The sequence below is a fragment of the Echiichthys vipera genome, assembly GCF_963691815.1.
Source record: "Echiichthys vipera genome assembly, chromosome: 13".
NCBI lineage: Eukaryota > Metazoa > Chordata > Actinopteri > Perciformes > Trachinidae > Echiichthys > Echiichthys vipera.
In genome coordinates, this window is record NC_139838.1 from 17,210,357 (window position 1) to 17,226,864 (window position 16,508).

Sequence of the window (16,508 nt, forward strand, 5' to 3'; positions counted from 1 at the left end):
TTACAAATAGCACTTAATACACTTGTGACCAGCTATCGAAGAAGAAGCATAACTTTATCTCCAAACTACTACCAGGTCACCCCTATATGAGGAGTCATGGGTGGCCTGTTTCATTTCATGTTTTAAACAGGATTACCTCATAGTTAGAGGATCCAAACCACTAAGTGTAAACCTTGCACGCCCAGTGTTGCCCGCAGCACACATTGTCGTAGTAACCACCCAGGAACTGTATAGGAAAGGTTAGCAGTTCAGTGAAACAGCTATCATATATATAAACCACATGTAAACATCTGTGACCAAAAAAACTGAGAGTTTACACTTACGGCTGAGACAAAGAAAGATTTCTAGTCTTGCGTCATCCGGCTTACAGAACGTTGCACCATTAAAAATTCACCTCAAGTCCCAAATTGCAAAGTGTTTAGCCTCCCCTTTTATTCTTTCTCTCTCCTCTGTCAGTGAAAACTGCAGAAAATAATTGTAGTTTGAGTCTTTTGGCAAAAGTAGGTCAGTGAAGCCAACTGTCAGAAGGAGATGCAGAGCGGTATTATTCCAGCTACAGTAGGTCCCCTCAGGTCAGAGCTATTCCCAACAGAGCGGCCACTGAGGCACATACTACTGAACTGTCATGTTCTTCAGTGTGTTGTACCGCTGCGGACAGAGACGACATCTGTGGCCAGACAGTGGAGGTGTATGCGTGGGTGGACTGTCAGCGTGTATAAGTTGAGCATGGAAGACAATGCTCGTGTGTGTGTGAGGTTGCATAGGAGTTGGTCAGTGCATGTGTGTGTTTTATAAAAGGGTAAGTAGATCAAGTCTGTTTTAGATCATTCCTCCAAACTCTAGCAGTGACCTCCTTGGCTCTAACCAAGCTTCAACCACAGCGATTTCCTGGTTAATTCAAAGCAGAAGTGCCAAAAACTGCAGTTTTTGAAAAATTTGACAAAACTTGACAGATGAGCATTGATCAAATCATTTCCTGGTCAGACTGTGACACTCCGGGGCCAAAAACCACTGCTCTGTGAGGGTGTGCTGAGTATAATCATAGCATCCATTGGAATTGTGGCTAATATATAGTCTACATACTGTATGATGAGGGTAAAGGCATGTTCAGAAATATAAAGGTTTGCATTTTAAAACATGTGCTTGGATATAATTAAGGTACTGTATAAACAAGTATAAACAAGTCAACATCAGCTGTCATTAAGGAGAGTGAGGGTCCAACAAAAATCCATTTAGCATTCATGACAAATGCTTTCTTCAAACTATCTAAGATCAGTTTGCTACACAAAAACATCATTACAAGGAAATATTATAATGTTAGTGTGTGTTTTATGGGCTTTAAATATCTTTAATAAACATTACGGTACTGGGGGCGAGTGGTTAGCACTGTCTCCACACAGTGAGAGGGTTCCTGGTTCGAATCCCGGCTGGGGCCCTTCTGTGTGGAGTTTGTATGTTCTCCCCGTGTCTGCATGGGTTTTCTCTGTGTTCTCCGGTTTCCTCCCACAGTCCAAAGACATGCTCGTGTTAGGTTAATTGATGACTCTAAATTGCCCGTAGGTGTGAATGGTTGTCTTTCTCTGTTCGTCTCTATGTGGGTGTACCCCGCCTCACGCCCGATGTCAGCTGGGATCAGCTCCAGCCCCCCGTGACCCCGACAGGGACAAGCGGTTGAAGATGAATGAATTACGGTACTGTAAAGTGACAACTATATATATATATATATATATATATATATATATATATATATATATATATATATATATATAAGGTCAAGACAGTGTTTGAGGATTCTCTCCATTTACTTACATTGTGATAAAAATATGTATAAAGTTTAAGATGCTCGTCAGTTTTGTCGTCATGAGGTATAAACTGCCCTACTTCATTTTTTGTACTGACTGAAGTTCTTTGCAACTACCAAAGATATAGTTTAGCAGTGGCTGTCACATAAGCTAGCAGCTCACATTTTGAATGAGGGAGAAATAAACTCCAATGGAAGCAAAACTGCATAATTTGGTTATTTTGTGTTGTTGTAATTTGAAGCGTCATGTCATTTAAAATCTTCCCGGTTTACATTATTATCAAACATTCAAGTATTTTAAGCAGACAACAGTGAGAAATGCAGGTTGAATGTCTCTAATACCTTCTAACTCTTTGTCAAACTGCTTTTCTAAATGTTTCTTGTATGTCTCTAAATACTGAGCTGTCAGATAGTCTCTATGCAGATAAATCACCTCCCTCCCCTCTGCTCTGCTCTGTGATCCTGAGCCTCAGCGGGCACCATGTGGGCTCAGAGGATACGGTTTCCTGGGGTTTTCCTCACTAGGCAAGTACAGACAAGAGGCTGAGAGAGAAATGGATTTGTGAAATCTGATCTGGCATCTAGTCTTGCAGCCTTCTCCATGAGCTCTGTAAAGTTTGTGTGTGTGTGTGTGCGTGTGTGTGTGTGTGTGTGTGTGTGTGTGTGTGTGTGTGTGTGTGCGCGCGCCCTGTTTCACCCTTTGGGTGTACAGTAGAAGTAAGACAGATTTCATGTCATCAGCACGGTAATGTAAGGAGGTATCATATTTGAAGTTGTGAATTAATTATAACATCACTCATGTGATCATGTTCTTAATGAAACTGAGACTTTCATATACTTCCAGCTAAATCATCGCCGATGTCAGCTAAGGAACTGTTAATGTAAGCGAGCGAATGTGTTAAACTCCTAGCTAATGTTAACTGTCAAGTGAACATTTCCAGTTCCCTGTAATGCAGTGAGTTCAAATATAAAAGGTTGATCACCAAGCAGCATATGGTAGTAGTTTAGTTTACATTTCTAAGTCAGTTTTTTAAGCTCACTTTTCACTTTTTTGGCTCACGTTATTGCTAGCTAACAGCCATTCTGGTAAGTGCGCAAAGCTAGATGCTACATGTGTTATGCCTTATTTTTACAAACATTTAGGGTACATGTATACAGTATGTTTGTAGTACATTTCTCAAAGTCATTTAAATAAGGTGTATTCAGATAACGCCGCTAAAACATACTTATTTAATTAAAGCCTATATTAATGGTGTGTAAATAAACACCTGTCTATATAGGACTATCTATTAGCCCCGAGGTTGACAAGACTAACTTTTCATATAGATGTTATTTTACCAGAGGAACGTTGCCCTACTACAACCGCTTGTTGCAAGAAAAATGCCTGCACTGTTGAAATGAGACCAACGATTGGTCTATATGACATCCTTTTAAACATGCATGCATGTTGTGTCACGCCGTTACTGGTTTATTTTTTTCCCTTCTTAAATCTCAGGTGCTGTTTAGCATAAAGCATTAAAGGAAAGCCCTTTGGCAAAGTCTGGATTGAAGGCTTAAAGGTGAAAACACTACATCAAAGCTTTAACCCCATTCAGGTGTTGTGTCACGTCACCATTGCATACACCCTTCCTGCCCCCCAGGATTCCTTTAATTGTGCATCTAAACTACATCTTAGTTTAAAAACAATCTTAAAATCTGTGCAGGGGTTTTGGTTGAATGGAAAACTCCCATTAGATCTCAGTGACTGACATGCCATTGTGCCAGAAGAAGGTTTCAAAACCAAACTAAAAAACAAACAAACAAAAGCTGTTGAGCCCAGCAATTAGTGGTTTTGTCATGTAATTGCTATAGAGGAGGAGTGGAAACGCATCCTATTGCACAAGGAACAGAACAATAGGAAACATTCCTAAATCAGAGTCACAACTGTATTAAGTGACAGGGATTTAATTCAGTTCAACACTGCAAAGAAGCATCATACAACATGTTTAAAAGTCAAGGTTCGACAGGTCAAAGGAAGTGTTATTTGCGATGTCGTTCTCGAGCATAAATGTAATCCAGCGTGCGTTCCAGGAGCTCCTCATTCATGACTGAGGGCAGCTCTGTCATGCTTCCTGACCTGACCCATTAAGTCAAACACAGGTTTATTTGGACACCAAACATCAAGACTTCCTTTCAACCACGGCACCATAGATCTCATACTCAACTATTTTTTACTGCCATTAAAGCCCAGCTACTGCGGCTTTCCTTTGGGACACTGCTCTCTTGTACTTTACTTTTGCACACTCTTTTGCTAATCTGCTGCCGACCACGAGTAGAGTCACAGAGCAAAATCAGGCCCCTTAAATTACGCATAAGGAAAATGAAGAAATTAAAGAGGCCATTATGTTTATTTTGGTCTCAATGAAGCTACTGTGCACTTGTACTCATATCTTATTAGTTGGTGAAGCCATTTTTCCCCTGAGAAATGTATGTGTGTGATAACTAGGGAAGAAAGCAGAGTTGTGTGTCTCTGACTGTATATTCTGTAAGGTCTGGGGCCGTATTCACAAAACATCGTAAGGCTAAGAGTAGGTCCTAATTTGCTGATTAAGGAGTAACTCTTAAAAATAAGGGGCGTTTCACTCCTAATTTTAGGACTCCTAACTTTTTAAGACAAGTGTAATTTACAAAGCATTTTATTGCTAAAAGTAGCTCCTAAATCTATAAAAACGTAGGAGTCCTCTTAAGGATTAAAGTCGTTACAACTCTCTATTTGGCCACAGGAAAAATGCGGCTGTGCAACGCAGATGATCTTGGTGTCTCTCGGCTGTCGGTCAGTAGGATTTTGCACCAGACGATAAATGCCATAAGTTCACTCACTCCTCTCAGCCAATCACTGTAGGCATAGAAGGTATCACCATGATGTCATCTATAGCAACGCGGTCAACGTCGCCCTCTAGTCTTAGCTTAGAAGTCCCTCACACTTCTTAGGAAAAGTTGGTCTTAGAGGCTTTGTGAATAGGTTTTAAGAAATTACTCTTGACTAAGAACTTTAAGTGTTCCTTAGGATTACTCTTAGTGCTAAGATAAAATGTTTTGTGAATACGGCCCCTGAAATTCAGGTCAGGTGGGTGTTTTGCAGGGGCTCATGGTTAGCCATCCAGGGTAGGCTGAGACTTTCTAGTACCACCCTGTCTTCATACGGCAGGTCAACCTTTTGCATTATGGGTGAATAGCCTCTTTAATCAAGATCCAAATCCCATTGCCTACTATTAACTGACTATCTCAGTGTACTCAGGCCCCTGTGGTTAGGTGTTTGTTATATGTATGCGGGAACCATATTTCTAAATACAGAGGTTACTACTTCCCAGTCAACATATGCCCCAAATGTCTCGACCGGCTGAGAGTACGTTTTCATGTTTCTGCAAAGTAACTGCTTTGAAGGAGCGCTGACTGAGATGTCAGTGAAGCTAAAACACATTGTTCCCACCGAGCAAAGCAAACCGAGGCTTTTTGCTAATTCATGTGACCTGAACTGGACTCACTGAGAGTGTTTAGTGAGGAGGAGCTGAGGCAGGAAAAAGGGAGGGAGAATGCACGCTTGTGGCCGTGTATCTGCTCTGTTCAGACATCTCTTCTGCCGGGCTAAAATTAATGTTCCTTAAGTCATAATTCAACTTGCAGCACAGCAGCAACAGAATAGCTAACTACATCCGCCCTATTGTCTGTGACAGCACTAACATCTGATACACTCCCTTTTTTATTACAGTAACACATTTCGGGTGTGTTTATAGTTGTAGTGTGATGTCTGTTATTTTGCTACTTGTCTTCATCATTCACTTAGTATTTTATTGCATGCATTTTACAGCTATTTATTTCCACACTGCAAACACCATCAAACACATATTCAACAACCATCGGATGCATTGCCATTGTACACACGGTACAGTGTATTGTACGGTATCGATATCTCAATCTATAATATTGATTGGTACAAAATTTGACATAATGCTGCAGATGATGCATCCTAATAACTCTGTTGATCCTTCATGAGGTTGACTTTTGTGGTTTTGGGTGAAATATCTCAACAAATGTTGGATGGACTGTCACTCAGGATGAATTTAAGGACTGTGATGAATACTTAACTGTTCTCCTAGCTCATCATCATCAGGTCAAAATTTCAATTTGTCAAATACTTTAGTTTATGACCAAATACCTGCAAAAGCAATAGCATTCCCATCAACCTTAGCTGTACTTTATGTTTAGTGCTAAATGTTATAATAATAACAATTGTTGAACAAAAGTTTAACATGCTAACATGCTAAAATAAGATAGTGAACATTGTAAACAGTATCGCTGCTAAACCCCAGCATGTTAGCATTGTCATTGTGAGCATGTTAGCATGCTGTGTCTAAGTTGCAAACTGTGGATACTTAAGGCCTCTTTAATCAACTGGCGACCCATAGATTCATCTTGTGACCCCTTGTGGGGTTCAGACCGCCAGGTTTTAGGGAAATAAGACTCTTGTAAAATCACACAACCCACACTCCAAGCTCAGTTCATAAAATACTGAATTCTTATTTTGTGGTTGTGGGTAGAAAAGCTTTTACAAAGCCACTGCTAATGCTCAAACTAATGATTTACAAAGAAAATAGGCCAGTGGTGATACATTTGCATTCAGCACCAAATGAATGAAACACTTGAATTGTATAATTTCCATCACAAACCCAGAGAGCTAATTAGAACAGAAAACACAAGTGATCCATATTCTGCAATCCGTAGCTGTGTCTGTGAATAAATACACACTGATGCCTGCTGGCCAACCTCCAGCATGAATCTGTGCGCTGTGATTGGCCGGTTTGTTGCAGAGAGTCATGTGGCCGCATACCTTCTGGCTGTGTTGTTCAAAGGGAACGCCACATAACCGTCGGTGTATTTCAGTCAGAAGTGGGTCAGTGGAGGCATTAACATACATAACACACCAAATGATGCAATATGAGGGAATATCCTCCTACTCACTGTCCACTCATTGCCTGTAGAGCTGCTGCAGAACACTAAGAGCCTGTGTGAAGGTTAAGTACGTCTTAAAACATAAAAATACAGAAGTGTTAATGCACACAATTCAAGCACTTGGGGTGCAATTGAAAGATAACACATGGCAGATTACTGAGCATGTGTGTGTGTGTGTGTGTGTGTGTGTGTGTGTGTGTGTGTGTGTGTGTGTGTGTGTGTGTGTGTGTGTGTGTGTGTGTGTGTGTGTGTGTGTGTGTGTGTGTGTGTGTGTGTGTGTGTGTGTGTGTGTGTTTCGGGGGGGGCATCAACGTTAAAGGAATAGCTTAACATTTTGGGAAATATGTTGTGAGTTTAACAGACCTCTGCAGGCTACATTATAACACACTTAAACCTCTGACTGAACTGTTGGTGGCCAAGTTGAATTGTGGGTGAATCATGCAACAGATAACACTTAATAGTAGTCAATTATTTGACAAACTGACAGCATTCCCCCTTTTCTTCCTGCCTCTGAACAATCACCAGATCCTGCTGTAACTCTACTGCTTATCACTCTTCTGGGATCCAACTTATTGTAGGTTTGATGATTACAGCTGGTTTTGAAATAGATCAAAAATGTTTAAAAGATTTCCTTGTGGTGCATAATGCTTGCTTAAAAACATTTGCCTGTTATACAAGAACACCCACACTGCCCGGGGCACGGCTTCTCTCGGCTTTCTAAAAAGGGTAAAAGTTGAAAAATCAATAAAGTGCGTGGAGCTCCAGAAAAGGGGAACTGGAAATGGAAAGCAACTTTCGATTCGAGTTGGATTAATTACACTGAAATCATTGCAGACATTGCCATTACTGAATACAACTTGAACTAGTATTATACTGAAGCTTTTCTTCCTCTTAACAAATCGATTTTTGGTGGTAACCTTTTACCATCAGAGCTTACTCAACCAGCAGCACACAACCCCACCTACACAGCTGAAGATATCCCTCTGGGCCACACTTCAGTCATCACTTGTGCCCTCTTCTTAACCCCGATCACAACCACGTTGTCCCAAACAAGTCACAAACCAGCCAGTCTGGCCTCGCTGTGATCCTCGAGCAGCCAATATCAGCCCTGCAGCACCACCTGTAAACCCACGCCTGCTTTCACAATTTACAACTGACCCTTGGCAAGCCTTACCGTCCAAGTAGAAGACATCCTCCGCTTCTTCGCGCATCATCTCATCCAGGTCATCCTCCACAATGTCGGTCATAGCCATCACTTTTCCTCTTCTTATGCTTCTTCTTCTTCCTTTTCCTTCTCCTCTTCCCCTCGTCTCCCTCAGCTGACTAATCGGAGCTTCAGAGAGAGCGACTGGGCTGTAAAATTGAATCAACGCCCTGCTCGGCCTCTTCCCTTCAGGCGACAGTCCGATCGCCAGCAGGCTCCTCGCTCAAGTAGCAGAGGACTGGGACTGAGCTGAGAGTCAGCTTTCTGCACGAGGATGTGCGTGTGAGTGCGTAAGTGGCAGGTGAAGTGTGTGTGCGTGTGTGTGTGTGTGTGTGTGTGTGTGTGTGTGTGTGTGTGGGTGGTTGAGAGAGAGGACACCCAGCAACCTTCACTAAGTTTCAGCAACAGTGTTGATTTCATAATATCCTGTGCAAAGCTGAAGTGAGAGTGTGCTGTGTGGAGAGCACTTGTGTCAGATAGTGTGCGCATGTGTGTGTGTGTGTGTGTGTGTGTGTATACTGTATTGGGAGGGTCGGTGGTGTGTGCAAACGTGTCTGTCCATATGTACAGTATGAGTCAGCCTGAGTGGCTGGTGGTTAACAGGAATAATTAGATTCTGTATTTTGAGCACATGTAAAAAAAAAGGTGTGAAATTGTGTATATTTGTGTGTACAGGGCATGGCGTGTGAGATGTGGCTCTACTTGTCATTCCTTCACAGCTCACTAAGAATCATGGGACCGCACTGATTGCTCTCTCTATTTTTTCACTTGGCCCACATTGAGGGGGCCTCAGCATGGATGATAACGTGTACCGTCCTCTGCTGCTGCTGAAAGTCTCCATGGTGATGCTCAGGATGCAACAAACACACACACACACACACACACACACACATGCGCGCGCACACACACACACTTTCTCTGACAGATTCAGACACTGTGGGAGGCTCTGTTTATATCCGTCTTATAATCATAGTTTTTACATTCGTGAATTCAGCGTTGATGATGACATTCGAGTCACTGAACTATAGTCTGAGACAAAGTTTGAACAACTTCGCAGGTTTGTTTGACACCACGTGCTGCTGTTTTGAAGATTTTTCCAGAATACTCACTTATCCAGCTGGAATAACAAATATTCCACCTGCTGGACAACAGATTAGATTTTTAACAGGTTTCCCAACTCGAGGTCTTCTGTTGAGCAAAGACATCCAGAAATGACATATCTCCTGGCTTGTCTTGAACATTGCAAAGTGGTATAATCAGATTGATTTAACTATGTACATTGATTGAATAGATGCGATCGACGGTTTATTCTTAACATGGAAAACAGTAGTTGACAAGAACAATACGCCTTTTAGGAATCTGGACACTTCTTTAAAATTGTGATAAATCTTGTCAAATTACATACAAGGTTTTTAATGAATGGCTTAATTGTATTCTTAAAAATGTTTTTAAAAAGAGCTCCGATCGCTGCAGTGACACAGAACTGGTTGAAAATCTGCAGCTTCCCTTAACTTAGCAGCTAACGTTAGCACTAGTTAGCTAAGGTTAGATTTGTTAGCAAGGTGTAACCGGACACTGGACGAGACATTTGTAGGTGAGACCTAAGACTTTAACACAGACAACACCTAAAAACAAAATGCATGGCTATTTTAATGTACACAGTACCGCGCATATGCACTGCTTAGACTCTATCCTGTTGCTAGCACGCTGACCTGCCAATCACAAGGCACGCCCTAAAGCTTCCCCTGCTTCATTGTCTATTTTACTATAAATGGGACCATCATTTATTAAATGGACATCATGCTGTGTTAAAGAAGCCTTAAACAAAGCAACTGAGACCATAAACTCATTAGGAAATTGTTTACTGAGGTAATAAATCAAATGAGAAGTGGCGTCATTGTCCCATACACTTCTATACGATCAGACTTCTTTTTGGAGCCGGTGGAGTCGCCTCCTGCTGGACAATGGAAAGAATGCATTAAAGCATCGGCTTCACTTTTCAGACCCAGAAGCCAGCTTGATTAAAAATGGTGTACTGTAATAATGCTGCATATTTTACATATAGGATAGGCATACATATAATCATAGTGTAGCTCAGTCACTGAGACGTGTTTGGTGGGTGCAACTTGTGACCTAAAACTAACTCCAAATTCTTGCCACGTGTAAGGACAAACTTTCCAGCCAGTCATGGGGCAGGGCAAAATAGTGTTCATCTAGCTTTTTAAGGAGCTTTGCATCATCCCCAGGAGACCCCTTACCAGTGCCTCTCAAGCATTTCATGTCGAATCCTAAATTACTGGCAACATGCAGTCTTGTCTCTTTTTGACCTTTAATTTATTCTAAAATGAAAAAAGTAAAAAAAGCAGCTAAACATCGAATGTCTTCCTCTGTCTTCACTGTGCAGCTTCTCTGACTCACAGCCCATTTACACAAACGAATTCCCAACCAAAATAGAAACCAGGCCTCAAGTAAAGTAATTATCACTTTTCCTTCAGATTCCCTTTAAGGCTATAGCTCAAGGGATCGAACCTGGGGACTGACTCATTTTCACTGAGGCTAGTCCAGACAATTCAGGAACATCACATCTATCAGGAGGTGGGATGCAGGGTCTGAATACGTATGAAGAACATGACCGAGAGTAGATTTGCGTAACTTGTTGGATTAACAGCGATGTTGTCACATTAGAATGAGAGGGTTTTTTTTAAGAGGAAGAGGATGTGAGAAACATGCACGTGTTTGCATGTTGTTCTGTGGATGTCTCAGTCTTATAATAAGCTTTTAAAGCTGGGGACGTGAGTTTTTATTTTTATTCCATAATAACCTTTCTGCACATTGTAATTCAAGTGTTCTTAGAGAAAACTTTTGCACCTCCTCTTAGTTGCTTTGAGGCTTCAGAAAAACTCGTGATGGGACTTGGACAATCACAGGTCATTTCAGAGAGAGAGAGCGTTCTTATTGGCTGTTCTGCAAATGCAGATGCTCGTGTATGTCGCTTCAGATCAAGAATGCCTGATTCACGGGTGAGAAATCCTGCAGAAAAAGGTATTCCAACAACTGGCTACACTGCAAAGCAAGATGGTCTTCTCAAAAAGAGATTCTGACAATAAACGTAATCAGAACACGTCAATATAAGTGAAGAAATGTTCAGACACAGAAAAAATATTACTTATAGTTTTGCTAAACATAGTCAGAGTCTCAGAGTTTAGAGGACTTAAAAGGCTTAAAATCAGTGAAGGAACAACTCCAAAATGACATGAATGTGGTGAAATAAACTGCAGAACAGAACAGTCTAGAACCATAAGGATGCAGATTGAACTACTAGCAAACACCAAATTTTAATGTGATAGTTACAGCTGACAAACAAAACAGCCAGAGCTGCGTCCGATTAAATGATGAGGGTGGCGGTAATTTAAACAGCTATAATTAATGCTAAACCAATATGGTGGTTTAGAGCAGACAGCAGGAATATCTGATCCTAGAAACACGATGCTGGAAATGGAGAATCCTCGGCCATGCAAGCAAGGAAACAGAAAACATACAGAACACTGACACATGCAAAGCAAAAGCCCACTGTCTTAGGCAGAAACAGCCCACTCCCATCTGTTCACTGCTGTAATCATCACATGTTCTGTTGACTGATTAAAGTGCAAAACATTAAACCTTAAGTTATTCCAAACCCCCTCAAAAAAGGGTGCATGCAGTTAAGAAATTTCCAATCTGAGCATTCACAAACATTTCAACAACTTTTCCTTTCTCTCAGCTGCAGCTTCTGACTATGAGCGACAGAAAACAGGGTCACGTTCGGGCTGAATTTGCCCCGCTGCATTTCAATGACTGGGTACATTGTTGTCGCCTGCAGAGAAAACCCCCTGCTTCGGGAAATGCAAACGCATGCTGCTGGGATGCAAACACACAATGCCACAGATGACCAGCATGGTGCACACAACACACACACACACACACACACACACACACACACACACACACACACACACACACACAGACACACACACGCACACACGAACAAACAAACACACACGTCCATATAATAATTCTCAACAATGCCACCAAGACACTGCACCAACAAACAAACAAGAACACACACACACACACACACACACACACACACACACAAACAAACAAACTCACACGTCCATATAAAAATTCTCAACAATGCCACCAAGACACTGCACCAACAAACAAACAAGAACACACACACACACACACACACACACACACACACACACACACACACACACACACACACACACACACACACACACACACACACACACACACCCATACACACAGTTGTTACTTGGGCATTGCAAAGAATAACAGAATCAGACCCGCTCGGTACAATGGTGTTGTTTGAATGGGGTCAAACAATGGAGCTCTATAGCATCTGAATCGAGCCAGATGATGAGTATCCCAGGAGCCTGAATAGGCGGTTTCAGCCTCCTACACACACTCGCTCCTCTGGCCCTGATAATATGCATCAGTGTGCCGCCTGTTACTGTGGACTAAAATATCTGTTATTAGCATGGAAACAGCAACTCATCAGCATCCAGGCTAATTCTATGGTGCTAGCTCATTTGCAAGTATGCAGCACAGATGCTACAACGGCCCTAAAATATTAGAATATGCAGAAAGTAATTAGCACCGGACGACAGTATTTCTGCAAGAATAACCCAAATGTTTATGTGTGCTGCTAACAATATATAATGTTGACTTTTCAGGGGTGGCTGAAGACTTGTAAAACCACAACATCTCAACATACAACCAAGTAAAGACAACTTTCAGCCAAGTTCAGTTTTTGCAGAATTGAAGAGAAAACAGCAACTTAGCATGGACATGTTTTAAAATCCATCAATCGGATTAAAATCAAAAGCTATTATATATGAGTCCATCATTGGGTTTGAATTTAATAGGCTGATTCCAGTTTTTTTTGTACTTTAAATTTTTTATACCTTCAATTTGAAATGAAATTTGTATAAATTTAGGCCACTAAACAAATATGTATATAAATAAAGCCTTTAAACTTAATTTTACCACCAGGATTTTATTCCTAGCTGGTAAGATAAATAATCTAAATGATCTAGATGTGTCATGATGGGAAATAAAATAAACAGACAACATAACTGAGCAGTTAAGTTTCAAGCCAAAGCATTACATTTGCTGATAAACTCATTAGATCTATGTGTGAAGCACCTTTCTGGGACTGTAGGACTGCAGAATATGAATTCATAAATTAAAATTATACGGGCAATGACACTATAAAAAGAACAGGTGTGAAAGGAGAGTGAATAATACACCCGCCAGGATGTTGTGACACAAAAAGCCAATTCATAAATCCTGTGGAAACTGGATTTCTGAGTATAGGGAACTTGAGTAAAAGTGTGCTGTAAGAGCAGTTCCCCCGGGCCCAGACAGCTCAGAGATATCAAAGACACAGAGAGGGGAAGTTTTGGGATGAGGCAGATGGGAAAACTTCTGAAAATAGTCGTATATTGATATCTGCTTGACTTCCTCTGCTAAACCATGAGACAGGCCTGGGTCTAAGGTGCTGGAATAGGAGGAGGGAAAGAAATATAATGTCCTTTTTGGAGGATAATGCTGTTTAACGCTGTTTATTTTATAATTCAAACAGACTAATGTGAGTAAGAGTCAGAGAGGATGAAAAAAAAAAAAGAGTCCTCTTTGGACATCTTCTCTCCTCTCGTATCGTTCCCTCCACCCAGGCCTCTGCTTCTTTTTCTCTCCCTCTAAGAAGGATTACAAAATGGGATGATTGTGAAGGGATCCCTGGTTACCCTGGTTACGATAATGAGGGCATTGTGTGGTAAATCCAATTTGCCATGGCACTCTCCAACTCGTTTGAGGTGCACGCGTGAGTTAGTGTTTGTGTGCAATGCGCTGTGGCTTCATGTGTCAGATGGAGGATGACCATCATGTACCCATCTTGAAAATACTCATGGATGTAGACACACACACACACACACACACACACACACACGCACACGCACACACACACACACACACACACACACACACACACACACACACACACACACATACACACACACGTATGGGTCACACGCTCTCACGTCTTGTCTCTGCCAACTGTTCTTACTGGAACAACAACAAACTGGAGGTCACACAGTGGCTCTTGATGCTATTTTCCTACAAGAAGTAATATTACAGGACAGTTGGTTATAATTTCACCAAAGACACAAGCAAGTCAAACCTAAATTATCCAAAACTTAGCCTCGAGAATGGGTATTATGAATAAAACTATGAGATGCTACACAAAACAGCGCAATCAGAGTGAGCCGCGGACTGAAATACCACATGAATACCTGCAGTCAAAGGTCTTTAACATAACAAATAGTCTGTGCAAACAAGAGAACATCAGAATATAAGTATTTGTAAAGTAATCCTGAATTTAAAACTGTTCAAACTTCAAACAGACTCCCGCTCTCCGTGGTTAAGTGGTTAAGTGTGCGGTATAGGAAGCACAGTGAGATGAAAGAAAACAGCTATTTCAGTTAATAAAAAGTAGGAACAACTGGTAGATATACCTACTGTACGCATATTGATATCTTTTCATCCTTATATGGTTGTATGTCCTGACTCGGCGGTACATTGTGTTAAAGGATAATCCCAGCAGACGCCTCCTTGTCAGTGTGAAGCCTACAACTCCTTTTTGTGCTGTCACAAATTTCTATTTTTGCGCTCTCCCTGTCACTCCCTGTCGCTATTGTTTTTTGTCTGTTCCACAATTGGTTCCTTTGCTCTCGCTCATTTACTATTTGCTTTTCTGTCTCTGTCCCTGAGTGCACAGAGGGCATCAGACAATGGCGGCGATACAGCTGCTGCACGCCAGCTGTGCAGACTCGCACCACAGAGATGGCAGTGCCCATGTTGTGCCCTGCTGCTGCCGGCTACACCTGAAGGGAAGAGATAACACTCAAGCACTCAACCGAATGAACCAGCAGACCGCAGCTTTATATGTTCATTTTTCTGACCCTCAGTATAAAAAACTGTTGTATCTGCAAAGTGTTTTTTAATGTTTACATCAGGAATTGATAGAATGGATTTGTTTAAGGAGGGTGAGGTGTTTGTTTTCTAAAACTCCACCCATTAATCCAGTGCTGAAGCGGTGTGCTTGGGCCTGTGCAGCAGTGAAAGTGATACTCGGCATTTAAAGACTTTTGGAGGGAACTACACTAAAGTTGTAAACAAGAGTCACTTTCAGGGCCAAGGGCCAAGGGCCAAATCGTCTGATTACTACATCAGTTTGTTACAGATAAGGTCAGAAAAAACAAGCCATGTCCACTGTGTGGAAGCCAGTCCTGGATGCTGTTAAAGTTCATGACTCTGCTTTTTATTAGATTTGCTGAGGTTTACACTTGAGAAACCCTACTCAAGGTTAACTATCTGGGACAGTGTTACGTTTGCCAAACACATTAGTCATTATCCTAAAACCTTTTAACAGTAAACGTGAAAAAATAAGTCTGAAAAATACTTTTGCATTAGGACTAACTATATTGAACAGAAGACTGCAATGCAAAACAATGCCTATTCTTTATGTAAATGTCTTATACATCGATTATCAATGAGCGGGTGGCAACTTTGTGATTAATTGATCAAAATGGATCGCATATAACAATACTGGCTTTGATTTAGAGGCATCTAAAAATATTATCAGTAAATCAGTGAATATACATTAGAGGGCTGGACCTGAAGATTACACTTCATTTCACCTCAGTGTGAGAGTGTGAGACGACAATGATGATCATATCTGCCAATGATAGTTTACACAGCAAACATTACACTTGTCCTCCTCAAATGAGAAGCTGCTTTTATCCACCATTGTTTGATATCAATGACCTATTGTTGCAAAAATTACTAATAATTTCGAGAGGTGAAAATCCCACCATTATTACTGTAAACTGCACGTGCTGTGCGTAGTAACAGGAGTAACAGTAGCCTAGTTTATGACAGTACACTCATGCTGCAGCAACCGAATCATTCACTTATGACTGAGCAGTTTTCTGACAGTTAATATCTCTCCACAAAGCCAAGCAGTTCATTGAATATTGCATAACTTAGTACTATTTTTGACAGGGAGAAATGTTCCTGTTGGGGAAGCCAGATGAGGAGGGTTGCAGCAGGGTGGGGCGACAGTGTGGCAAGAACTCTCAAAACCACAGTTTCCTCTCCCACGCCGCCCAAGACATCACTGTGTCCTCCAGCTCAAATAAGAGCCCACACCTGCTGGCTAACAGGGGAAGTCACCTTTCAAAACTAGAAAAGCACAGGCAACTGATGCAATGTACTCTAGATGGGCAGTATTACCCGATGATATGTCTGAGCTTCGAAATGCATGGCGTGTCATGGGGTAGGCATGTTGCAATATTCCTGAGGTCAGCAGGTATTTACATGCACGCACAAACATCTGGATTCAAGAGTCAGAGAGAGCAAGACGAGTAGGAATGCATTTATAGATTT

General features: G+C 41.4%; 1 protein-coding gene across 2 annotated transcripts in view; it reads right to left on the minus strand.

The window, feature by feature from the left end:
• ripor2 (RHO family interacting cell polarization regulator 2) overlaps nt 1–14,663 on the minus strand; it is a 66,373-nt gene extending 51,710 nt beyond the window's left edge. The window contains exon 1 of one of the 2 annotated variants that reach the window (XM_083925820.1): nt 14,580–14,663. In XM_083925820.1, the coding sequence (XP_083781946.1) occupies nt 14,580–14,640 (61 nt within the window). In that variant the 5' untranslated portion in view covers nt 14,641–14,663. Of the gene's footprint in view, nt 1–7,964; nt 8,093–14,579 lie in introns of those variants that run through there. The other variant, XM_083925819.1, reaches the window with a different exon arrangement.
• Nucleotides 14,664–16,508: the final 1,845 nt, after the last annotated feature.